Source organism: Anguilla rostrata, chromosome 8 (genome assembly GCF_018555375.3).
Source record: "Anguilla rostrata isolate EN2019 chromosome 8, ASM1855537v3, whole genome shotgun sequence".
Classification (NCBI taxonomy): Eukaryota; Metazoa; Chordata; class Actinopteri; order Anguilliformes; family Anguillidae; genus Anguilla; species Anguilla rostrata.
In genome coordinates, this window is record NC_057940.1 from 21,806,927 (window position 1) to 21,833,468 (window position 26,542).

A 26,542-nucleotide genomic window follows, 5' to 3' on the forward strand; every position below is an offset into this window, starting at 1 on the left:
CGTATTGTTTGGACTACTTGTTTGTGTTCATAGAATTTCAAACACACTGTGTCATTTGGAGTCTAACTAGTTTTCAAATTTTTACGTAGTACATCAAAAATTATGTAACTACACAACAATTTAGCATAATTATGTAATTATTCTATCGTCACTAATCATCGTAACTATCCTATTTATTGGGTAGGATAAGGTTATTTAGTTCACTAAAATGTTTATGAAAGAATTACTTGGGGAAGACTGATCAATGATCTGAAACAATGGTTTAGCAGGAGATTCAAAGAAAGCAATGTTATTGTGGGCCAGTAGGAGGTGCTATAGTAAGTCATCTAAACTGGAAAAAGTGGAACTTCATGGTTTCCACTGTGGTTGTCCAAAACTCAATGTGGTTTGGAAAACTGGAATATTTACATGCAATCATGCATTGTTATAGCATAGAAGTATTCAGACATTTGCATTTTTTATTTCCCATTTTATGCATATATTACTTTAATATGTTGTGGATTACCTAAATGTATAAAGGAATCAAAAAATGCACAGAGTGTATAAATGAACAAATTATCCTGGCTCAGCTAAGGCTGAACTTTGAACAATTATCACAAGTTTATTAGCCATACCTGTGCTATACATGGCAAGATAGCCTCAAAAACCATTGTATGCTTAAATCACTATTAGGTTCTCTTTTGCATCCACTGCAACCACTTGTGCTGTAGGTTTATTTATTAACTACTGCTATTGCTTTGTTACGTTGGTATGCCAGCTATTCTTATTGTCTAAACCATTATGCATGTGCTTATGTAAGTCACTCTGGATAAGAGTGTCTGCTCAATGCCTAAATGTAATGATATAATGTAATATAAAGCTTGGTATATGACATTTTGCAAGAGGAACCCTGTAATTTCTTGCACACACACACACGCACACACACACACACACACACACACATAATGTGACTGCAGTGTTCACAGAGAATTAGTTATATCTAGCAACAATATATTCATGGCCTAATTTCTTGTTATTATATTGCTACTTGGCAGTCTTTATATGCATAGGGTAAACTTCACAGGAAAAGTAGCCATCTCAGTCTCACGGAAAGAAAAGCGCATTCACACAGGCAAAAGGGTCTCCTGGACACTTGATTGACGTGTGGTTTTTACTATGCATGCTGTGTGTAAACTCTTCAGGTCTGCCCTAGTCTCACTAAAATTGCCATGGTTTTTGCCTTTCGGTGTTGTTACAGCTCTAAATAAAATATGCATCTCTCTACAATGTACAGTTCAGTGTGCCAGGGCTTTTTTTCCACAGTGCTGACATGAAGTTTCCTGTCTGTCCAGAAGGATCAAATAAAAGTCTGACCGTAGCTGCCTTTATGACAGGCGCTGTCCAATAAAAAAAGCCAGCAGACTTGCTTCTTTCTTTCTCTCAGTGAAAAGGGAGGAAACAGAGGTGCCCAGAGATGCCAGCTGCAAAGATGAAAAGCACACTGTCCGAGAGGGGGGGGGTTGGGGTGGGGGGGAGAAGAAACTTTTTCTGGACGGTGATGAAGTGCCCTGTTGTCCCTGCGCACGGTGTCAGCCGGTCCCAGGCCCCACGGGCCCCAGCGAGGCTCATGGGAGAATGGGCGCAGCTCGGGGCACGGCCTCATTTGTACACTAGCCTCCTCTCTGAAAAGAGTTATGCTGTGTTTTCAATAGACAGCGTTTTTCTTTGTGTAGTTGATCAAAACAGAGGGCAAAGTTAGTCAGCAAGTTGCATAGCTTCTGCATTCTGGGTCTTCAAGCCTGTTTTGTCTGAAGTTTGACAATGTTCTACACCCTGTTTGACCTCACCGGGATGCTGCAGGTAGGACCTTTTTTTAACCAAAATTAGAACAGAGATTGAAACCTATATATAGTGATTTAAACACACATATTGCTTCCCAGGGAATATAACTGTTGCTGGATACAATTCTCAGTGAACAATGTAGCTCCATTTGCATGGCACTGTCGTTCTACAGCTTCAATTGCATTGAAATTATTTGGGATGATGCGGAGCAGTTTTTGCCATGTGGCTGTGGATCCAGGAGAACACAATATTCAGAAATAAAAGCTTTGTTTGCAGTGCTAAATCGATTGGACCTCTCAACCTATTGAAACCTGGAATTGCGCGTAAGAGTCTTACCTTCATCCAACATTAGAAGTCAATTCCGTCGAGCTCAGAGAGGCAGCCATCGTGGCAGAGCTTGGAATATTTCTGTGCTTTTATCTGATCTATTTTCTAACAACAAGATATTTTCCTGTGAATCCCTGGCACTCCTGATACTACCTGAAGGCAAACAGTAGAGATTTATACAAGTTATTTACAACAACAGCCAAGCCATTCCTCTGGAAACTAGGCTGCAGATCAAAGGATTGTTTTGATCTCTACTTAGCATATTTGTTTAACCTAGCCAGTGATTCTGAAAAGTGTGCAAGCTTTTTGGTGATATGCAGAGCGTCCTTTATCCCTCTTTTTCTTGTGTTAGCTCTGGATTTAAGTACTTTCTGCATTTAGGAGACAACTGGATTTGCCAGCTTTTGAAATTTAGTTGCCCACTGCTAGCTGTCTGGCACTCAGAAATAGATAACTAGGTATACACTACAGCTAATCCTGATCAGTCTTGTAATAGTATTTGTGGACTGTACAACACTCAATTATGACACAACGTGGTATTTTTTTAAATTTCCTTTGGGCTTAATTATAGGGAAGAATATGTTTTGTTTTGTTTCATTCCTTCTACCCCCTAACGTTTACCTTTTGACAATCTGAGCATTTATGTTATTTTATTTTCATTAGCAAGTTGTCGTCACTCAGTATCTGAAAAATGGAAATTGACAGAGAATTCACAGAACATTTGATCAAAGATAGAGGTGCAAACAGCATATGTTGCTTTAAAGCTAAAGAGAATGTGAATGCTCACAATGAATTAAGAAATAGGGTGGAGGTTATAATGGCATTTTGACACTGTGGTACAATTTAATTTAACAAAAATAGTAAGTGTAAACAAACAGCATCAGTGATACACTTCCCGCATAATTAAATTAAATTTGTCGAGTTTGAAGAACTTCAGTTTGAGTTTGTATCCCCAATATTTTTTAATTTTTTTATTTACATACATACATACATTCTGGAGAGGGGTGTAATGACTGAAAAATACGACCGTTTTGCCAGTGGTCATGTCTGCCGAATTTTTAAAAAGCACATAGAAAATGGACCGTGGGTCATGAAAGACACAATAGAACATATTCTCATCCTCTAGAGCAGGTTTATTTGGAGCTGCCTGATGCTGGGGTGGGGGGGTGGGGGGGATCGCTCACCAGAGGGATAAACCTGGGAATGTAAGTCATGCTGTAAATGTGTTTTACAGAAAACAATGAAAGGAGCAGACAAAGCCATGGTGGCAGAGTCCTTTGGAAATTGGGAAAGCAGCTCTGGTGGGTCTGGGAGCATGGAGAAGCTGGATGAACAGAGAGAGGAGAGTGGGGAGAAGAGCCCGTCCAAAAGCACCAGTCAGTCTACAGAGAAAGGTAAGGACTAATCAACTGCCTCCAATGTGTAAACACACATGCATTTCGTATGATTTAACAATTCACCTGGCTTGTGATGCACCCTGACGACCTAAGGAGTTTGGCTCATCTCATGCTTGCTTATATCATCTCCTTGATGGAGTACAGTGAGTGAAATATATGTACGGTGTAAATTTACCAAAAATACAAAAAACACTGCCGCTGTACCTAAAACACCTGTTTTCTATCCTAGCAGGAAAAGATATACAACCCCTTTTTTCTAAATTTCACAGTCACAACTTAATTATAACCGTGATTTGATTAGTTCCATTTTGCAGTCAGTCTCCACCGTGGGCTCACAAATAGCACTGTCAGTTAAAAGAATTCCCTTTGAGGGAAAGCGGTGGATGAAATGAGACAGCACTGCCAAAAAGAAGACAAAGACTAAACCAAACAACAGAAACTGTCACAGGTGCCTCAGTAATGGCTAAAACAGTGGATGGCTGCTGCCTTCCCCACAGGAATCATCTCGGTGCCAGCCAGAACAGGGCTTTGGCTGTTTACAGGGCAGCTGTAAGAGAGGTTACTGAGCATGCTCCAGTTTGCTCTATTCACCGAATACATTGGCCTGAAGATCATTCTTCATATTTGCAGTTCATTTTATCCTTATGGCGATAAAAATGCATCACAATCAATTCTGAACAATCTTGTAGCAACTTTAAAAAAGGAACACTGCTAGTATATTGAATATATAAATGGCAGGCATAACATATATTACAGTTTGTGGATGAAACAGTATGTCCACAAAGGAAAATATGTAATATTTTTGGTGGCAGGAATTGTCAGAACTTTACCTAGTTTTAGAGAGGCATTTACCCAGATACAATCCAGTTTTGACATGTTGTTTAAAGACTATTCTTGCGTAATAAATTCAGTCCCTCCTGCTAGCTGTGTTCTGAAATGCATCATGAAAGTAGCCATGTCTCTTCGTAATGCTGCTATTCTGCAGTGTGTTGATTTGGCCTTTTTCACCAGTGAAAACAGTTTAATGTGAGGGGGCGGTGTGATCCCTAAATGACCTAGCTTGCTTTTGAGAACCATTGAGACTGTTTTCTGTATATAACAGCAGGAGGAACACTCAGCCAGTGAAAATAAACTTTAAATAAGCTGTTGCCTTCTCGGTCAGTACTTGCTTCTTTTTTTGAAGTTTTCTAGTTACCTTTTCGGTGTCCGGTAATTATAGAGTTTGCTTCAGTGTACGAAAAAGCATCCCCAACATTTCACTGTACACAGTGATTGCAGGGGCTAAGCACTCACAGCCCCAATGACACCACTGAATATGCAGACAACCTGTAGTCTTGCAATTAAGGCATAAAGTCCTTGTGTTGATGCTGGATGTCATCTTTTTGCAGTTTACAGGAAAAAAGTTAGGGAAAACGTGTCATTTATTTCACAGTTATAGGTCCTAATATTATAGCACCCCTATGAGGCTAATGGAGGTGATCTTTTGCAGGTAGATTAGATCACAACAAAAACATGTTTTCAACATACAAGTTGAACTTACAATATGCCAAGTTACTCATACATACAAAGCATTGTCTATAAGTCTTTAATTAAAAATCTTGGCCTGCCATTAAAAGCATTGATATCCAAATGAGGCCAAGTTACAATAAACAATATTGGCTATCTTAGCTCATGCAAATGAAGCAAGCTGTATTCCAAAGCAATGCTACCCAATGTTCCCTAAATTATTTCATGTAACTTGGCTTTGTATTTTTTCATCTCTATTTTCGTGCCATCTTCACTGCTGTTACACTCACTCTGTCGACTAAATCTGTGACAGCAGGTACCATTAGCAAGCTAAGGTTAAACTCGGTCAAAATATGGCAACGATACCCATCCCTTGTAATAAAACCATATTATATGGGATTTGCATGTCAAATAATAGAGAATGCATTTCAGAAATATAAATGAGCTTCACACAAAAAGTATACAGCTGTAAATGCAATAGTTATATTTTTGTGGAAATTGTTAGTTAGCATGTAAGCTAGCTGCCACACAAAACAAAGATGGCAACTGCTATGTTTTTAAAAACAGGTTCTATTGGCTGAAATAGTCACATGTGCAATCCCTTATATGCCCATATTGCATGTGTATCTGAGTATCCTGCAATTGGTTATGTGGATCAGACTACGTTTATCAGTTGTTGTCTTTGGCAAAATACCTAGCTAAATGTCCATTGGGGAGAATTATTGATTGTGGGACTGGAGCATTTTTCATGACAAAATCAGCAGGAAAAATAAGAAGGAGAAAAGCACAAGATAACCCAAGTTTGGGGCTTTATTGTGTGGACGTGCTAAGTTATGTATAAACTTTGATTTATAAAATGGGTGAGGAACTGGTCTTGTAACCTAAAGGTCACAGGTTCGATTCCCGGGTAGGACACTTCCGTTGTACCCTTGAGCAAGATACTTAACCTGCATTGACCTGCATTGCTTCAGTGTATATATCCAGCTATATAAATGGATGCAATGTAAATGTTATGTAAAAGTTACTTAAGTCGCTCTGGATAAGAGCATCTGCCAAATGCCTATAATGCAATGTAAGATAATGTAACATACATTGGTCTGAGTAGATCATATGGTTGTATGGTAGATTTGATTATATATGTTTGCCATCTTATTGTTTTGTTAATTTCAGTGACCATCATATGTATCAGGAAAAGGAATCATCTTTTGAAGTTAATTTCAAAGTTCATTACGGTTTGATTGAATCAGAGCCTTGCTGAAGATATAATTAAGCTGTCAGTGGTGCTTGTGATGATATATATGAATGATGCTGAAAGCCGGGTATACTCATCCACTGCGAGCTACATACTGTGATACATTTAGATTAACCAAAATTCCTTTTTCCCTTCCATCTTTGCATTTTGTCCACCGTACTCTTCAACTCTCTGATTTGACATTTGTTTCCTTCCTCCTTTTTTGTTATTTCATCCTCATTTCTCGCCCACCCTTTTTAAATTTTCACTTCCTCCAATTCAGTCATTTGCATTTGTAGATTATTCCTCACACCTGTTTGTAACTTTTAGCTGTGAATATTATGGAGAAGTCTGGTCGATGGCTGTAGCAATGCATTGTGGTTATTCAATATGTTGGTGGATATTGGTGGCCTTCAGAAAAAAAGCCTTCAGTCATTGTACTTAAAACTTCCTAACACCATACAGCAGTTAAATACTCCAGAACACATAGAATATATCTGATGATGGCTGGAGCTTTTACCTACATATTCAACATAATACTTGGTAAGACAGTTATATTTGTCTGAATGTTTTGTTTGATTACATACAGTTCTGTGCAGAGGTGGAAAGTCCAGGGGTCAGAAAATAAAAGTCCTGTCATGTGTTTCTTCCACCCATAAACACAGCCAGCTGATCTCACAAATTATTAATCTCCTGGTTGAACGTGGAGTTTCCACCTTTGGTAGCACGTAGATGTTAGTGAGACATTTTACTGTATTATTTTGTTAACCAGGGATGAGACATGCTGGTGTGGTCCAGTAGAGGTCAGCACATGACATTTAACGTCTGTAGAGTACGACTCCTGAAAGTTCAGTTTTAGTTTTTAGGGGTGTTACGGGTCAAAGAATATGTCACTGTTGGATGTGTATCTGTAAATGAGAACATTTGGTAAATATATGGGATGTAGCCTTTTGCCACATTTGAAGGTAAATAGGGTCTTATGTCAGGGTCTCAAAATGGCTTCATAATTACTCAGCAGGCCCCTAGTTCATATTGTGTTCTTCCGTCGGACATTGCAGAACATGACAATAAAGTTAAGTGTGTATATATTGCTTAATGTAAAACATGACCATAACACATAAACATATGACACAAACAGAAGATATTTACTGTAGATAATTGTGTATGTGTACTCTTTCAAATAACCTGTAACACTTTCATAGAATTTAGTTGAACATTTTATGTCAGCATTGCGGGTGTTCTCCAATGAGCAGCTGAATATTAATTTTTCATCATTTGGAAAGGAAACACAGGACTTAAGTTGGCCAGTGTCCCATAGATTTTAGGTGGGATGCACATTGCTTCTTGTGCCCAGTAGCAGTGAACACACTAATGCAATGGACAAGTCAAAGTATTATTTAAATTTTTCTGTGCCTGTTATGGGTTTTCTCAAGTGTTTATAAAAAATTTCTAACCAGTTCTGGTTGACTAAAGTTTTGAACAAAAGACCTGTACACTAACCTGTAAGCACAAAAAAAATAGAGAATTAATTTTTTATTTTTACTGATAAAGTTTTATGAATCACAAAACAAAACAAACAACAACAGGTCCATTTCAAGCATTTTCTGTCCCAACCATTAGAGAATGTATCATGTAAAAAGAGAGAATAAGTATGGTTTTGAGCAATTAGGGAGACTGGTGAGGTGACTGGTGAAAAAGTTTTTCTAAAATGTATTTTATTTGATTGTTTGCACAGCAAGTGTATTGCAGGTTCTGGGAATGGAAAACTGAGAAGCTGGGATGACAAAGCCTCTGTAGTCACAGTCATCTATGAATTTCTTGTGTGCTGTAAGGGATTTTTCTCCCCAATATGAAATACAGCAAGTGTTGGCAGATCAATGATAATAATGGAAGTTGGGCAGAGCCAACACCACCCCCAAACACACCCCCCCCCCTCCCCATTTGCTGCCGGTCTGTGTATCTGGAGGAAAGCCTTATATGTACAGGGACATTTTCATATTGCATATGTATGCTTAAATAATAGAGTCAAGAGTGTGTGGTGTTAAAAGATGAGTTTAATATTGGGAAAGAGTGAAAAAAGTCATAGAATTTAAGGAGCACATTCATTTGAACTTAGTTAATCTGCCAAACTAGAGATAGTGCCAGACTTAATCACCTTGATAAATCCTGTTTAACCTAGTCCAAGAGCACAGAAAAAAACATGTATCTTTGTTGTAACTGTTTTGCCTTGGATACATATTACATTTAAATACATTATATATGTGTCTATCTTTTAATTGAGTAAGCCTAAATGGTGAGACTGCTGACATGTTCCCATTAATTGGGCAGAAATCACTCTTCTTTCAATTCACTTCATGTCCAGAGAATTATATAAAAAATAGATGAATAGTGGGAGATGTATTGACTGGGGACTGGGTCTGCATAGAAACAGAAGGTCATCTGAATAAGGGGAAACCCTTTGTTCCATGCACCCCCCCCCCCCCAAATTACACCCTATGCTTGCTGAATATAGTGTAAAGTGCACAAGAGGTTCCTTTGCCAGTGCAAATAGAAATCACAAGGGGCTCGCTTGTCTCATTCAGTGATGTAACGGGAAGTAGTCAAAGTGAATATTATTTACAACAGTGCATATTGTTATTCGGTGACAGAAGCAGTAGGGAAAAGATAAAGTAGCTTAACTCACAAAATTAAAATCATACAAAACCAAAATTCCTAAGCACATTAAACAAATACCGTCTGATCAAAGCCTTTCTCTATATTTTTAAAGCGATGAGACACTCTGTTGTGAGGTTGGAGGAAGCTGAACAAATAATATTAAGCAAGAACCTCAGGTTTAAAACACACACACACACACACACACATATATATGTATATATATATATATATATATAATTTTTATTAATTCTACTTTATGAGCTGAAATTATACTGTAGAAATGGAATTCAATCTAAAATATGTGCCAGTACCTTACTGGGATCTTTACATCAGTTTTAAGAACCACAATAACCCTTATCTTTTTAAATACAAAGCAATGAATGCCTAATAATATGTGGGGGAAGGTGGCTCAGAAAACATATACAGTAGAATCATAAAAAGTTGGCCTGAGAATTTTCAATAAAGTTCAGACAGATACATGTCTAGGCCAGGTGCGTTCTCAGACTTGACTGATGTGACCACCCTAACTATTTCATCAAAGGTAATAGACTCCTCAAAATATGATGTGAATCAATGGATAGAAACTTTCCATTTGGTTGTGGTCCCCAACTGATTCTGAGGCATTCAAGTTAGGATACATGTAGTATATAGTTAATTAATGAAGCAACAGGTAGATTACTATGTTAAATGACTGAATGTTAAATTGCTAATTTGTTTTTTATCCGGTGTCTAGTAAAGAGGTTTATTCTGTCTTTAACTTCATGTCTTCTCTATAAGCATCTAGAGAATGGGAACTGACATATTTCTTATCCAATTGGGCAACCTGACCTGTCTGGCTGCTGCTTTTTGCAGCATTTACTCATTTGCAGACTAAAGAAAAAAGTCTGCGTTAATGGAGCCTCTTGGAGAACATTTCGCTATTTCCATAGTAATTTTATTGAATCTATGATATTGGGGAAAGAAAAATCTGACCCTTGTGCCCAGTAGTAGTGCTGGCTTTCCTTTTTCCCTGATAGTTAATGGATTGAATATTGCCACTTATTGGCCTGAGATCCCACTCACTTGGTGTAAGGTCAAAATCATTCCCTGATTATATCTGGGATAAAGACTGAAACCCAGTTGTACAATGAGACTCCAGGGTCCGATTTGGGTATCCTTGGTATAGACTATAAATCACTGACATTTCCTGACAAAGTCATCAGAAATTGTATTTGTTTATGTACAAGGATTGGTGATTCTAACCCAGAGATATTGGTTGGGAAGCAGTTTGTAAGGATTTGTAACATGGAAAGTAGTAAAGGTATTCTTTAATGTATATGTAAAGTTATGTAAACACCATGATTCTACATGGCCCAAATCCTCCATATACTATTTCTAGATGTGGATTGGAATGTATTGTGCAGAGTGAATGAATATTGCACTTAGAACGTCATCATTCACCTCTTCACTTGCCACGTTAACCTAATGCTATTTGTCTCAAATGAAGGCACTCATTAGTTTCAACTGACGGTTTATTATCCTTGCGCTGGAATCGGATTCCATTCTCACCCCGTGCTTTAGCCGGCATGGCGAGACCAGCCCGAATACTGTAAATATCTGCTTGAAATTCGACATACGCCGGCTCGCTGGCTCATGCCTGAACCACATCGCGCCGGGAAAGAGGCATTTTGTAGTGTGGCCTATTTCGTGGTATAATCATGCTTAGGTTATGTGGATGAGTTCAGCAATCCTGCTCTGTGAAATCGCAGCCCGGTCCTGGCACGTCTCTGTGCGGGAGTCTTGTAAAAAAAAAACGGGTTTGCTTGGCACTTTTGCTGCTATATGCTGAGGATAGCAAACGCACAATGACTGCCCGTGATGGGATTAGCTGGATAGAAGAATGATGTAACTCTTTGTGTAGCCTGTGTGGCACGGGCTCCCAGGCAGCCGTGTAGTGGTCAACCCAGATCCTCCAATTCAGGCAGGCCGTTTCCAGCAGGCCGAGAGCTCTCCCGAAACAGGGATGTGACAGAATTAATCTGGGCAGAATAGTCAGCTGTAAAGTCCAAGCCCCAAATGCTGGAAAAGGCAACTGTCAGATAAGCCATTTATTTCCATCCCTTTAACCGTTGCTTGCCATATTTTGCATGGAGTTTATTCATTTGTAAATGTACCTAACATTTGTGTTAGATGAGAAATAGTTAACCTAAAAGGAAATTCAACTAAGACCTATGGTCAAACTGTATGCAGAATACAATATTGAAGAAATTATGCATTATGTATTTGACTGCATTTGTTTACAACTTACATTTGTATTTGAGCAACTTACATGGCTTATGTTATGAACATCACAAAAGGAACAACAACAGCAACAATAATGGACACCAAATTATTATAAGTAAGCATTATAATAAAGAAGTGTTAAGACAATAGTAATATAGTATTTTGTAGTTTTATATAGTAGTTAAAAAATGACATCATATTATACTGTAATATCAACAATTACTACAAGAGCAACTTGCCTCACACTACCATATTTATAAGTACTAACAATTTAAATAACTCCAAATAAATCCTGCAATTGAGCAATGGTTAACATTTCTGTCATCTTTTACTATTTCAGTGATTAAAGTGTCTGCTCCTGAAATTTGTAACTTCAGTCCCAGGATGAAGTATTTGACCTATTTACTCATATTAAGCAGCTGTGGTGTTCTTAGGAGGTCTGTACTGTGATTGGCTGGGATCCTTAAGGGACTATCCAACATAGACGTGAGGATACACACTGACCCTCTGCGCCCCCCAGGTCCTGACATAGCCTCTGTGTGTTACCAGAGTGACTACACGTCATTTGAAGTATCTTATCAAAGACACTCTTAGGATCAGGTATGCTTACTTCTCTCCTTCTCTGTCACACACTTTCGTGCACACATATCCAGCACAGAGAATCATTGACAGGATGATACTTATTCATATTCACAAACAACAAATGTGGAAAGTGTCATTTTTAAAACCTTTTGTTAAGATATACTACATAAATTATTTAAATGCACACCATTCATGTGTGTATATTTTAATGATCTAATTTGCTTATGTGAATAGCAAACATGTATATCTATCCAATTTATTAACATTTTTATTAGTATTATTACTTATTTTTTCATTTTGTTTGGATGTGACCACAGGAGTCAAGCCCAATTCCTCTTCTATACTAGAAAGAAGAAAATACTGCATTTTACTGGAGGTTTAGATGCTTGTTTATCACTTTTAAATACCATCATCTCTGCTGAAATCCCCTCTCAAAAGAACCTTTCACTTGCTGGAATAAATTCAAATTAAAATTTAAATCCCTCTTTGCATTTCTTCAGCCTCTTTTAAAATAGCTGCCTCCTTTTAGAAAGCTGTTTATGTAGTGATCTGTTCATAATCCAGTTTGTTTCTCAACAGCGAGAAACACAGAAATCGTATTATCACTATCTTGGAGAGATGATGTGAGTGTAAACGTCTGGATATGTAGAAGTTTTTTTAAATTGCTCAAGAAAATCTGTGGCATACCAAAAAATGCCTTTTGATTGAGTACTCAGACTAAAAACTACCATTTGACTTGCAAATGCCAACAGTGCACTGTATTGAGTGCAGTTGGAATGTGTCAAACACCTTTTGTAATGTTATTTAAACATGGGACAATGGTTGCCCTCAAATAAATGAAGGGAAAAAATCACAATACTTGCTCCTTGATTCTGATTAGTAATACACTTCTGCTTATTTGTGTGTTTGGCACACACCTCAGGAAAATGTGTTGCAAGTGATATGTATGCCTATCCGTATAAGTGCACATAATTTAACTTAGCTTTTTTGACCTAGATCCATCCAGAAAAAGTAACCCTAACTAATCATGAACAAAATGAGAGAGGCATTCGCCCTCTCATTTAGCCCAGAGAAAGTTCTCCTTAATGTAATTTTTCAGAGCCACAAAAAGGCGTTTTTAACTAGCGCAACAGAAGAAAATAGAACTGAAACGAAGGCAGCGATTTGACCTATGAGAGAATCTAAAGTCTGTGCGGGGTTCACTTTCAGATTTTTTTTAGCAATGTAACTTTAAAAATGAAAATGAAAATGAGTCATTTTCCAATTGACAGATTTAATTTGCACTCCCCAAATTGGACTTATTGTTTGAAAACAAATTATAATTGTGTCAGAAAAAAAGTTAACAAAGACATAAACAAAGGGAAATCAATGGCCAACCCCATTAATCATACCAAACCCTGCTACTTGTTCTAGAGAAACTTACTTCATAATCAATTTCTTTGTTTAGTTGAAAGGACATTTGCATGCTGATTCGCAGCAGTAAGCTTTCTGTATTGGGTGCAATCAAAACATTGTAAATCACATTAATAAGAGGTGCTTGTATATTCTCAAGCAGGCCCCTGAATCATGCAGAAAAAAACCAATTTTATTCTATACTGTTTTTAATGGTCATTTTTTTCATACAAATGCATGGATCTTGGAAATCTATAACATTTAACAAACTTCTGTGGGTAATTATAAACAGTACGAATAGCTCACCAGTGGTTAAGAAGCAGCAGGATGAATGTCTTCTTAAGTATTGTTTCTCATTGAACATCCTTGTTCTGAAAGGGGCTTACAATTTCTTTATCATCAAGCGTATCAACACAGACACTGACATGGATTGTTGTAAATGCTGTGTTTTATGTATGTTTTTATCTAGTACACTAAGCCAAATAATTTATTGTCTTTCCATATCTGGACAAAAGCATGTAAAGACTATATTTGATACGCACTTATTCAGCTGTATATATACATTTCCTTGCATTTTTTATTCCAGTGATGTAATTACTAATTTGTATATCCACTCCTTGGATTATTAATATTTGAGTATCCAGTGTCACATTTACATACTCAATTTAGAATTAATGAAGAAGGCTTTGCTGCTATCCCACTATTCTCTATGTGTAAGGTATGCTTTCATAATCCCATTTACCCAGTGACCAAAGTGTTGTCAGTACTCAACCTTTAAGCTTTATACACTACTTGGCGGTATAAATTTCTTCTTCAACACTAAAATGTGAACCGTAACTGTTACAGGGTTTTTGACTCAACTACTAAGTGTGATGTCATGTGATGTATTCTGGGCTTTTAATTGAAGATGCTTGCAGTTGATAAATGAACTTGTGCAGGCTTGGCTCTAGCCTATATGTTGGACTTGATAGCCATGTCAATAGCCATAGAATGAATGAAAGGCATAACAATTGTTCATAAGAAAACATACACCTACTGTTAAGTGTTTCATTTGCTGTCAAATCGAAGCGGGTTTGGTTGAACCGTCATACATTTAATAATAAACTGAACATAGTGTTGTGTTAGTGTTGTGCATTTCACTCAGTCTAGCTGTGTTACAAGTTTTTAAGGTACACCTTAGCTTGGTTGCTTTCACACAAACTCTCCTACAGTACACATTTTGTCATTCGCCAACTGTTATAGAAAGTCCACTGTTGTAAGATACAATCCAGCCTGTAGGCAGGTGCTTTTCAGTCAACCAGAGGTTGTGTGGTATAAAGAGCTGGATGTTTACAGAACCAATCAGATTACAGTACATACTTGTCCAACAAGGGCACAGCTTCATTGGCCACCTGGGAAACCTTTACATGCTCAGTTTTTTAGCCGCTGTGCCACACTCCTACGCTGCATGAGAGTGCACTGTGTCTTGTGATGTGTTTACGTTACTTTCACAGCCATGCTGGTGTACCTGAGAAGTCCAGCTGTGTGTGGCAGGCTGCCGTGGATAGAGCGATGAGAAGAGAGAGGGAACATGGTGCAGGTCTCCTCAGACAGAAGTAGCCTAATGGTCTCAAGCCATGAGCGGTCTAAGTGGCTGTGGTCTGAGCTCACTGGCGCCACAAATTAAATGTCACCCTCCCCTGGGCCTTTGAACTGCCACACACACACACACATGCTCACAAACAGTGCGGGAGTCACAACGAGACTAAAATTGGTCCAAATCTCTAAGGTAAGGGGGTACGGGTTTTTGGTTTTTGTTTGAGCCCAGCACTAACACAACTAATCAAGGTCTCGATTGAAGACCGAGATTATATCATTAGTTGTATCAGTTGTCATTGTGTTCTGCTTGAACAAAAGCTTTTTTCCCCAATCAAGCCTGAATACTGGACACCCCCGTGGTAATCGAACGGTTAATTGAGATTACTATGGTTCCACACTGCGCTGATTGCTTTGTAAATATTTTTTAAAAATTCTACATTGACTCCTCAGTGGTGTAGGGCTGAACTTATAGTGCGTAGTGCATAGACCCCTCTGGTCCACACTGTGTCTGCCAGCAGTCTGCCTGTGCCAAGTGCACATAAAGTGTATTCCTGTGTTATGACTGCACAGCTCAGCTGGTGGACTGCAGTGAAAAGAAGGGGCAGCTGGCAGCACACTCTTCAGAGAACGTGGCCTGTATTCAATCAACATTTGTCCTTAAATTTGACTTACAAGTAGGCACAAACATTACACTTTTTTGACTAATTGTAAGCCCATGTTCTTGTAGACACACTCATGAATTGTTGGAGAACTTAATAGTAATAAGATCGGCTTAGAAGTAAAAAGGGCTGGTCCACACTGGGGAAATATAAAAAAGGATTTAAAATTGTATATACAGTGTGATTTGGAGGCGTATCTGGATGAACACATGACAAACATGCATTTACAGTAACATTGTATAACATTCAACATTGTCTACAATGTGAATTCTACAATGTGTATTATTTTGTATATTTTTTTACTCCCAAATAATTGCCTCGCACATATCTTAAAACTATTGTTTGTGAAGTTCAAGGGTTCTGTATTTACATTTTTTCATCCACCAACAATATTACTTACACTTATTTATTCAAAGAAATGAACTATTTATGAATTAGAAAATTGAACATTTGGAATTTAGTGCTTTTATTGCATTGTGGGTTGTAATGAATTTCAGTGATGTTTAGAAGGGAGTGATGTTGATGGGGGGCTTAAAAATGCTGCACTTCAGATTGGATGATAACCTGATTGAGTAACCTTAGAATAAAGATTGTATTTATCCTCTTAGTTTTATTTTAAGATAATAACATTGTTGGTAATGCATGTTATACATTTTTTTTATTGATAAAGGCGATTTATGATGATAGATAATGATATATATAAAGACCCACAAACATGCAGCCCAACCCAATGCTGGTGTATTTGTTGCTTTTGTATTACTTGCTAATCGTGCCTTGGGGAGAGTGAGCGCCTTTAGGGACGATGCATATGAAGCACAGATACGTTTCCGGAGAGCAATGAATGGCTGATGTTTGGACACAACATTTGCAGGTGGAATATTATTTTTTGAAATTGCTAGGGTGGTTCCTTATGCAAATCAACATGGCCAGTCACTTGCATTCAATTTATGAACAATTGGCATTCATCCTCTGATATACCCGGGATAGTCACAAAATCGAAGGCCTGTGCATGTTTCATGAATCCCACATCCCCACATTTTTTCATAGGAACTTTTATTAAGAACAATTAAGTTATTTTATTAAGAACAAATGTAAGAAGAATTTAAGAAAGGTTTTGTGAATGTGGCCCAATGAATGCAAGGAAATGATCATAAAAACAACTGTGCACTTCAGTGTAAGAAACACCATATGTATAACAAACTTGCAGAAAGCCTGTGTTGAAATTAAAAACAAGCACGAAACCGTCCAGACCCACGGCGCGCCTGTACAAAGTGTCATGAGTAAAACTTGGCTAACTATATAGCTAGCTAGCTAGCTATGGCATGTCCTCACCTCTGTAACGTTATTTGTTGTCCTCCGTGTGTCCATACATCTGTATCGGTGGTACGCACTAACTAGGTTAACTAAAGTAGGTGAAACGCTAACATGTTAGGGTTAGCTAAAGTAACGTAATTTTGGGAGATGCGCCTGCGCATGCGTCCTACTAAACGAAGCACCACTTGTGCATGCGTCCTACCAAACGTCCCTCTCAGGTTGTCCATGAGTGAGTGAGTGAGTGACCACAATTTTCCACGCGCAGCCCACGGCGGCAGTTCCTGTGCACCGTGGGAAAAATTCACTATAGCATACAGTGGCTTTAAGCACAGAAATAAAATTATTTTTCCACAAAATTCAAAATAGACTGCACATTACATTTTTCAGACAAGGAAATACATAGGCCTATAATTTTTTGCCCACTTTTTGTTGGCTACTTGTATATTTTCAGCTTCAGCTACATTTTCAAGTTCACTTCTGTATTGCAATTTGTGACACCATGCACATCACAACCTTTAGCTTTTGATGATATTCTTTTACTCCCTTGAATAACATTATACTAGTTATAAATCATCCCCTGCCCAACACTTGTAGAAATTTACACTGGTACAGTGTTGAGTGCACATAATATTGGTGTTTGGTGTTATATTAGCCTCAACCCTCTGGGAAATAACTATTTACACTGGTCTAGTGTTGAGTACATATTGTACTGGTGTTATGCTTTTCATTAAACTCAACAATAAGGGTGTCAAGATGAACACTGAACTAGTGTTGAATGTTTCAATAAATTCTTTATTCAAGTCCAAAATAGAGCGACATGATTAATGGTATCACTCTGAAAATCACATTTAATTGCTCCTCAGGAAAAACAGTAGTTATCCCTTAACTTGCACATTACACAACATAGCTGTCCTAGACACCATAACAGAAAGTGTCATTGCCATAGAGCATTTGCAGATCCAAAGGCTTATCACTACACAATGCATCAGGTTTGGTGACTGAAAGACTGTACTCCTGTCCTGCTGATAGTGATAGAACTTGCTAGAAGAAATACAATGGCAAAAAAGTTCAAGATTCTTGTACACAAATAAATTTTCTTAATGTTAGGTGTTTATGGCTAGCAACATGTGACATTCCTTGGCACAAGTCATGGATCTATTTTCTGCAACATCACACAATGAATACAGGGTTGACATCACAGAATGTCATCGTAACAAGTTATCTATGTTATCTCACATGACTAGTTCAACAGCTACTGTGCTAGCAAACAGATAAATAAAGTGTTGTATATAAAGTGTTCAATATAAGGTGGTGTTTATCACATGGAATTTAACATCAGAACACTTTCACTCTGAAACCCTCAACACCAGAATTTCAACACCAACGAATCTGCAGTTTGGGTGTCACACAGCACTGCCTATTGATAAATGCTGAGGGAAAAGTAAAAAGTGAGTGAGCTAAGTGGCCTGTAGCGTTGTTTCTGGATCATTGCACAGTAATGGAAAATGAAAGAAACACATGCTACATGCATGCTACTTCTGCACAATTGGATGAGCCACTAAGCGGTAGCCAATATTGAGAAGACCTCAGTATTTGGCATAATTTCTGACAGCAACAGTAGTCACCAAGTTCATCAGAAGTTTTATGTGATGTGTTTTATTAACCCATTTGTTTTTGCTACATTTTATCAAGTCCAATTTCATATTTACAGTATATTCAATATCTCTCAAAACTAGCTGCTGTATTGCTTCTGATTGCCAAAATCACAAATGTCTTACAGTGTCACTTCTTCAGTCTGCACCAGCTCAAAGTTGACCTGAGATTTAATAAATTGATAAATACTCAGTTTGCGTGAAAATGTTTATTTTACACTAAAATTTAAACATGTAAATTCTTTGTAATCGCAAGCCAATATTATATGAATATTTTCTAATTGATGCATTTAATTTTGGTGCATTATCTGAATTTGCATTAAAACGGAAATGATTCATTGAATTTTGTGGCCTTTTCTGAATCTGAATTCAAATAGAATTCAACCCAACTTTACTACCTACTATTCTGAGCATATCTGTAGTATTTGGATAGCTAGCTAACTAAGCCATTCAGTATAAGGGTATGATATGTATAACCTATCATTTTAGCAGCCAACATACAATTCCTCAAAACAATTTTAATGCATGAGTCTGTGTAAGAACTAGTGTGAATTATCAGCTGATACAGATGGTATAAACATCAGTGGATCTGCATTTTGCTGGCTATGGACTGGTGCCCATGGAAAAAGGTAGCTAGCTCATGGAGTAGCAAGTTAGTTACATTCCTGAATTCCCATAATCCACCACATTGCATGAATTCCCATAATCCATCACATTGCAAGGTTGATCATTGACTGACAATCAGCCCACGTCCCTAGCTAAATCATCTACTGATGATTTACTGTACATAGGGTCATAAAGACCCAGTGCAATCACTTTTTTTGCATTTAAAGTGCTCTTTATGTCACTAGATGAAGACATATACTTACTTTATTCCGTAAAGCAATTTAATTTCCTGCTAAGTATGCCATTTCTAAACAGGAATTGGAGGTCTGGCATGGTGTGTCCATTTGGAATTGGCTTTCACTTCAAGTTCACTTCTGTTTGGCAGCTCACTAAACAGATTTAGTGATTTGTTAAAATAAAAATACAAGGTATACAAGAGACAAGGTCACAAAATGAGAAATACAAAATCCTCCAGTGGAGAGTATAAGAGCTTTGTTTCTCTCAGGATAAAGGAATTAAAACCTCAAATTAATTAAATGGCTTACTATTACACTATGCGTTTTCTTTGGTCCTTAATGTATTGTTGAATAATGATGAATTTGATTGCACAGAAATCACTACATATTTAAAGGCACATGTACATGGCTGTGTCTCTCATTGCATTATCGCTGAATTTAGGTAACTCGCATTTACAGTTTATTTTGCAAATAACATGCCAAGAAAAGAAAATTGCTAGAACTTGCATCATGTTTGGATAAATTGAATCACTCACATTTCAGCTATGACAGCTTAACTTTGAATATTAGTCTTAATATCAATTTTTGGACATAAAGTCATTGTAAGAAAGCATTGGATAATCTAATTACTGTGCTCTTAAAATTTCTAGAGGTTAACATTTCTGATCACTGCCAGAAATGAGATCAATATTAATTGCAGACATGAACTTTATATATATGCTTTTTTTTATTTTTATTTTTATTTTTTTTAGCTCATGTTAATGAGCAGTGGGGAAGTTGTCTCATAACAAAGATGTTCAAAATATTTTGATCACTTTTTTCCTTATTATGAAATCTATTTCCTGTAAAGTTGAGAATTATATTTTCACAACATTTTACACAGCTAATTAGTTGCTTCTAATAAGGTGAACTGTGTGATGAGAATTATGTTTAGGTCAGAGCTCAACTTTCATGATTAACATTATTAATTAGGAGGTTAATCCCCAAAATTTGAAAGTGGTAATAATATATTAATTAGTATTTTCTCAGTTTTTTTATATTCTTATAATTTCAGCTTATATTGTACAGTACTCCTATTGTATAAGCCTACAAGCATATGAGGGTAATGCTTTCATTTACACCAGTTCCATGAAACTAGTACATTCCACATATTTCCCAAACAATAGGAGCCTCTCTTTTTTAGTTTACTTACACAAAAAGCCACAAAATCCATAAAAGCTTTTACACTTAGCATGGAGTGACCCATTGTAATAGTTTGATAAATGTAATCAAAACTTTTCCACAATTATGAACTGTACCTTTTAAATTTGAACCCTAGTCTGACATGTGCAATGTTTTACTGACCCTCTTCTGTTTAGCCTTTTCCCACCAACCCACGGCTATTGACTGTATATGTAACTTGCTGAAATTTTACTGTAGTGCAATAACACAGATTAAATATCTTCATGTCTTCTGAAAATGCTCAGGATAACTGGAAAACTGTTCTGAACAAATCCTGAAAATGTACAGAAGCTAACAAAATAATTCAGTGAAAGGGTATTAAACCTTTTTTACATTCAATATGATGTTTTAAGCTGTGCTTTCCCCCCTCCTTGCTGGATATAATATTATTTTTCTAATTTCTTCCTGGTCATTTTGAGAGTTTGATCTGTTCTTATATTAGATTTTTTTATTGCAGTTGATTTGTTACAAGAGTTCCTTACTTGCAGTAATCAGAACAAATGTTTGTTATGTAATATTCCATTATTGTCATAATTTATTTTAAAAAAGACATGCTTTTATCATTTTGTAAGATGCTTACTCTGTGCACGTGTGTTTCAGTTATTGTCGAGCAGAAATTTGAAAAGAAATGAAAGCAGGTGAGAGATGATGCTAGCCTCTGTCCTTCATCTACATACGCATGACAACTTGCTCATCAAGACATTTCAAAAATTATACTTTTAAATAAGGTATTAAACAAGGTGACGATCAACTGCCAAACCTTTAACAATGCCGTCCCCCGCCCCCACGCCACCAGCCGCCAGCCCCCCAAAGCCTATATGTGTCAAAGAGAAGCTCCCGAAAATGCATTATTGCACATTGTGTTCACACATCGGTCTCAGGGGAGGTGAACGCAACCTGGAGACAAGCTTGTTTCAGTGGCCCCTGATGTCAGCCGGTAATGGAAGTGCTCGCGTCTCTAAGAGGCCCCTTATGTGTATCAGTTATTCTGAAGCCTGGGCCAGAGGGCCCCTCAGGCTCCACCCAGAAGTGTGGCTGCCTTTGTCATTGTAATCTGCCCCTGTTTGCTAAACGCTTGCACTGTTTACTTTTTGCTAGGGGGCTTGTATTTACAGAAGTCAGCAGGGCGCTGGGTGACATCACCACGGCTGGGCTTTTGTAAGCTGCATTTGTAGTGTCTTGAGGCCCTTTCTCTCTCTCTTTTTCCCCCCTCTCTCCTCTCCAGGCCTGTCTAATGCATGAGCTAGCTCAGAAGGGTAGCATGGCCTGCAGGGAGGAATTACACCTAATTACTCAAATAATTGCTAGGCTGCTGCCTTCCTTAGTCACCAAAAATCATTTCCAGGTCCCTGGCTTTTATAGATAGTCTTCTCCAGACATTAGCATAGAAAGTCCTCTAATGAAAGATTTTCATTCACAAAATAGTAATAATAATAATAATAATAAGTATAAAAGGCGAGCAGTAACAGGAGGGGGAAAAAAGAAAAAAAAATGTACAGACACGGCTTTCATTACGTATATTTTGGTTGTTGTTGCCGTAGCGATAAAGTCACGGACATTGAAACTCGTCTGTTGGGCCATTGTTATCATCCCTGACCATCTGCTGCTGAAGACTGATATTCCATCTCATTTGCATGATGACTGATATACGGGAGGCTCGGAAGGGCATATGCCCAAGCAATCACGTTATGACAATGCGAGTGAAAGTTTAGCGAAGCACAATGTATGCAAAAAAATATGGACAAAAAAAAAAAAGAGACTTAGAAATCCCTGCGTGAGAGGACCCAAACGTGTACATCTGTCTTCATGTGTGCCTGTTTGTATGTTTTTGCGGATGTGGGAGTGGAGAGGAACAGGAGGGTGAGGAGGGTGGGGAGGGTAGGGGGGGTAGATGGAGGGGAGGGGGGTGGGGGGGGCACTGTTGATGTGCAAATGTGCATCATATTGAACAGCTCTGAATGGGGAGGTGTGACGTAAAAGGGACCCGAACGCAGGTGCTTATCTCCAGGCTGTCAAAGGCACAGTATGTCATATTCCTGGGGACTACCTTTCAAAGCCACAGCTCCGGCACAGGCGGTGAGACACTGCAGGGAAATCAAACTTTCAGGATCAGAGAAGTAGGTTTGTGCTCAAGTTCTTTTTTTTATTATTGCGGCCGCAGTCAAGATCGAGCTAGGAGATAATGCAGTTTTACTGCCTGTTTTTTTTCTCCCTTTATTCTTTTAATTCCAACTCCAGCATGTTTAATTTCTGTTGTTCAGATCAAAGCTTTGGAAATTTACTAGGCCTTAAATGCATCGCTGTTTGAAATAGCTTGTCATTATGCATATTTTGGAGATCATTAAAGCTCCCAAAATAATGATTTGGCTTATATTAATCTTTTATGTTGCTCAGCTGTCAAAAATAGTTTTTTTTTAAATGTTCATTTTAATTTCAGAATTTTGTGAATATCTATAGCTGCACCTCGCTGATAAACATATTATTATCATAACTGGTGTTGTAAAGTCTTGGTGTTGTAAAAATGTTAAAATGGGCCTTCATAACCTTCAAAAATGCATGAACACTAAGTTCGGGGTAATATTACCTTTAAATAATTAATACATTATAATTTTGTGAGCTTTTAATGCAGTAATGTTGCCTCTGTCTTTGGTGGAAATTATTGGGAGCTTCAATTTGGGTTTCAGACAGTTAGTCAGGAGATTACATGGCTCAAACTGGCTTTAAAGAAGCATGACCTATTTTTGATCATCCAGATAGCATTTGATGCTGTCTACCTAAATTAAACTCACAGCACTTATGAAGAGTATAAGCTAGTCTTAAAAGAACACATGTTAGTATTGTGTATGGAGACAAAGCCCGGATAAATTGTGCAGTGCTCTTATTGCGACAGCTGTAAACAGGAGAGTGTAGACCTCATACTGTACTTTCAAACTTTGTCTTCACTTTCACTGTTTGTTTTGTTATTGCATTATTCTGTAGCATTGTGGGTTGTTTTGATTTATATTTGCTTTCATTGACAGACTTTCATAGACAGACTGCAGTCTAGGCCTAGCAGTTTACTTTCAGCTTTCATAAATACGATTATACTTATTTCTCTATTATATTTTCTTATTTTATGGATGTTGGTTTTTAGAGTCTTACCTTTACACTGTTCGACTTTTATTGTATGATGTTGTTTGCATCCTAATTGATGGCAGATAAATTGTGTTCTTAAACATTTGTTCAGCTAAAGTTCAGCCACAGCTATAAATTAAAAGTGACTGGTACAGAGAATCCGCACAGTTTGTCAGATAAATAAACGTAACTCTTGAAAGCTGCTAAGCAACATGGCACTGGTTCCAAGATCAAATTGATTTTTGAGTCACATATAAAATGGAAAATGACCGTTAAATACAGGAATATTGCTCTTGAATAAAAGCCTTTCTAGTCAAATTAATTTTTTTTTCTCAAACTAATTTTAGGAAATCCAATATTGAGTTAAAGAGTCTTAATGCAAATTTCATGACAAGAAAATAATTATAAAAAATTGGAATTGAGGGTTTATAATGCAGGAAAAGGGACAGTTGGATGACATCAAAACAGTACATAACACAATAAAACAAACAGCTTACAACCACATTCTTATTTCTTGTCTTTAAAACCAGTGGAGTTCTACATTCTGAAATGTTGTTTGACAAACAATGTTATAATTGGATTTTAGTAATAACACCCTGAAGTTAGTTTTCTTCAGGCATTCTTCTGAGAGCATGTCATTAGCATCTTAGTTATTAGCATGCTGTACAACTGTGATGTTGCCTCTTTAAATCCTTATTTTACACAACTACCACCCCCACCCCCCACCCCACCCCCAAACCCCAACAGAAATCTCTTGCCATTCAAATACATTTTCCATTATAACACCCTAATGCTATTCTTCTTATGTTCAGAACATTGTATTGCTGGTTCTAAAAACTGCTTCTACCGCATATGAAGGAATAGCAACACATTCTTTTTCTCTGTGTTTATGAAATCCAGGGAAAATGTTTAGTCAGGCTAAATCTGATTTATCAGCTATGTCAAATGCTTACCTGGAGATTCATTTTCAAATACTCAACTTTTTGGCTTTTCCAAATTTAAGACTAATTTCAAGTTAATCAGAAGTAAATTTAGCAAAGTAATGGTATTTATTTATTTATTCAGAAGGCAGCCCTATAATGCCCTAGTACCCTTTAAGTACTAGAAAATGGGAAAGCCTAAAGAAACATTATTTTTGGTCTTCTAAAGAGGCCAGAACACAACCTATTCAATTCAATGTAGCATCAAGGGCATTTTGACACCCGTTTGGAGCAAGCTTTTACAAGCATAGCACATATTGGAGGTCAGATGTAAGTCAAATTCAACACAGTCCTATATGCCAATGGGATTTTCTGCCTCAAATATGGTATAAAATGTTATTAATCAGATAGAGGCATGTATTTTCATTCATGGCCTTTGGAAGGAGGAGACCCACCTTACTGTAGCTACACAGTTGCACAGGTCTCTGAGAGAGGATCTTTTCTTCACCAAATGTGCTCATGAAAAGGATACACCGTGATGCATTGATCGCTGTTTTTCAAACTGGCGTCCTTTGAAGTTACTCTTGAATCCGTGAACTCACAGAGTAGAATGGCATCTAGTTGATGCTTTATTTTCTTGCTTGGATGTGAAATGAAAAAAAAAGAATCTGCCACATAACACTGAAATGTGCCGGTCAAGGATAGTGTTGCTCATGTTTTATTGCGCTTGCATGTTCTGTTTATTTTTTTTTTCTGTAGTTCTGTGTTATGGCCCACTGCACTAGAAAACACGTTCTCTACTGAACATGACAAGCAGAATGCTGGGAACTATGGTGACTGTTAAAAATGTAGATTAGAACAGAGATATAGAAGCAGGGAACTAACTCACACCGAGTAAATGGGCGTCTGAGTAAATTTGCCTTAGCAGGTATGCTAAGTAATTAGTTAAATCTAAACGCTAGCTGTAAGAGGAGATGTAAGCACACAGTTAGCAGTAATGAAACCCTGTAATGAAGCGGGGGAATTATCCATCCTTTTGATGCTCTCACAGTACTGCAGAAGGATCAGAAAGCTGACAGAATTATCTGCTGTTGCAGTGATGAGCAAATAGACACCTCTTCCCTTCTCGCATTCTCCTCTGTCTTCCTCCTCCCTTTTATTCTGTTCTTTAAACCCCCAGACATAGAAATGCCAATGTGCCACACAACACGGTAGTGCCACCTCTCTTCACTTCCACCCCAGTTTGAGAAGTAGCAGGCGTCCAGGGCAGCTGTAGAGCGCAGTCTCCCCTAATGCAATGGGACAGAATTGGTGAATCAGCCACGTTCGCAAAAAGCAAACGTTTACTTGACGATGTTTCGGGGGTGACACCTGTTCATGGTTTCACCTGCGAACGAACGCAGCCGAAACGACAGCTGTTAAAAAGACCGTAGCAGCTGGCGCCGGCTAGCTTACGGCTATCCTCTCCTCGCGGCCGGACCGAACTTAATGGCCGCAGCCCATGTCGTGAGGAACCGAGGCGGTCCCACTTTCACACCTGCCGTGGCCTACATCTCAGTAGTGCCGCCCGGATAATATCGAGCGCAGAAACCAAAGACGCAGCCACTGTACGACACTGAGCAAAGACAAAAGACACACGCGATTTACATCATAATCGCATCAAGCTTTAAAAGACCCATTGAAATACAAGCACCTCTGCAGTTTCTCCCGACGGTTCCAGCAGTGCCTGGGCTTCGAGCGACTGCGCAAGTGTGTCGAAAACGTGACTAATCCGGGCCTCGCCTGCGCCATTCGGCCTGTTACCTGAGCTGTGGCACAAACTTCACTCAGCTAATCCAGGGAAATGAGTTCTATGGATTGAATTCAACAAGGTTTCAGAAACGGTTCCATCTGCTGCAGAGCAGCTGGTGGAAGGATCAAAGTAATTAATTACTTAATTTCTGATAAAGTATTCCAGCGAAAAATAAAATAGCTGTTAATATGGGCTCTGAAAAATCTATTTTAAATCCTAATTCTACAGCACGTGTAAGCAGTCCTTGGAACAATGCTGCAATTAGTCAATTTTCTTG

The 26,542-nt window shown here is 37.9% G+C and overlaps 1 protein-coding gene across 8 annotated transcripts in view; it reads left to right on the forward strand.

Moving 5' to 3' along the window:
- The window catches only part of st18 (ST18 C2H2C-type zinc finger transcription factor), a 101,588-nt gene that overhangs the window by 16,591 nt on the left and 58,455 nt on the right, over window positions 1-26,542 (forward strand). The window contains exons 1-2 of one of the 8 annotated variants that reach the window (XM_064347044.1): window positions 1,720-1,839; window positions 3,383-3,542. In XM_064347044.1, coding sequence (XP_064203114.1) covers window positions 1,801-1,839; window positions 3,383-3,542 — 199 coding nt within the window. In that variant the 5' untranslated portion in view covers window positions 1,720-1,800. Of the gene's footprint in view, window positions 1-1,719; window positions 1,840-3,382; window positions 3,543-22,392; window positions 22,561-26,542 lie in introns of those variants that run through there. The other 7 variants (XM_064347042.1, XM_064347040.1, XM_064347043.1 and 4 more) reach the window with 7 other exon arrangements.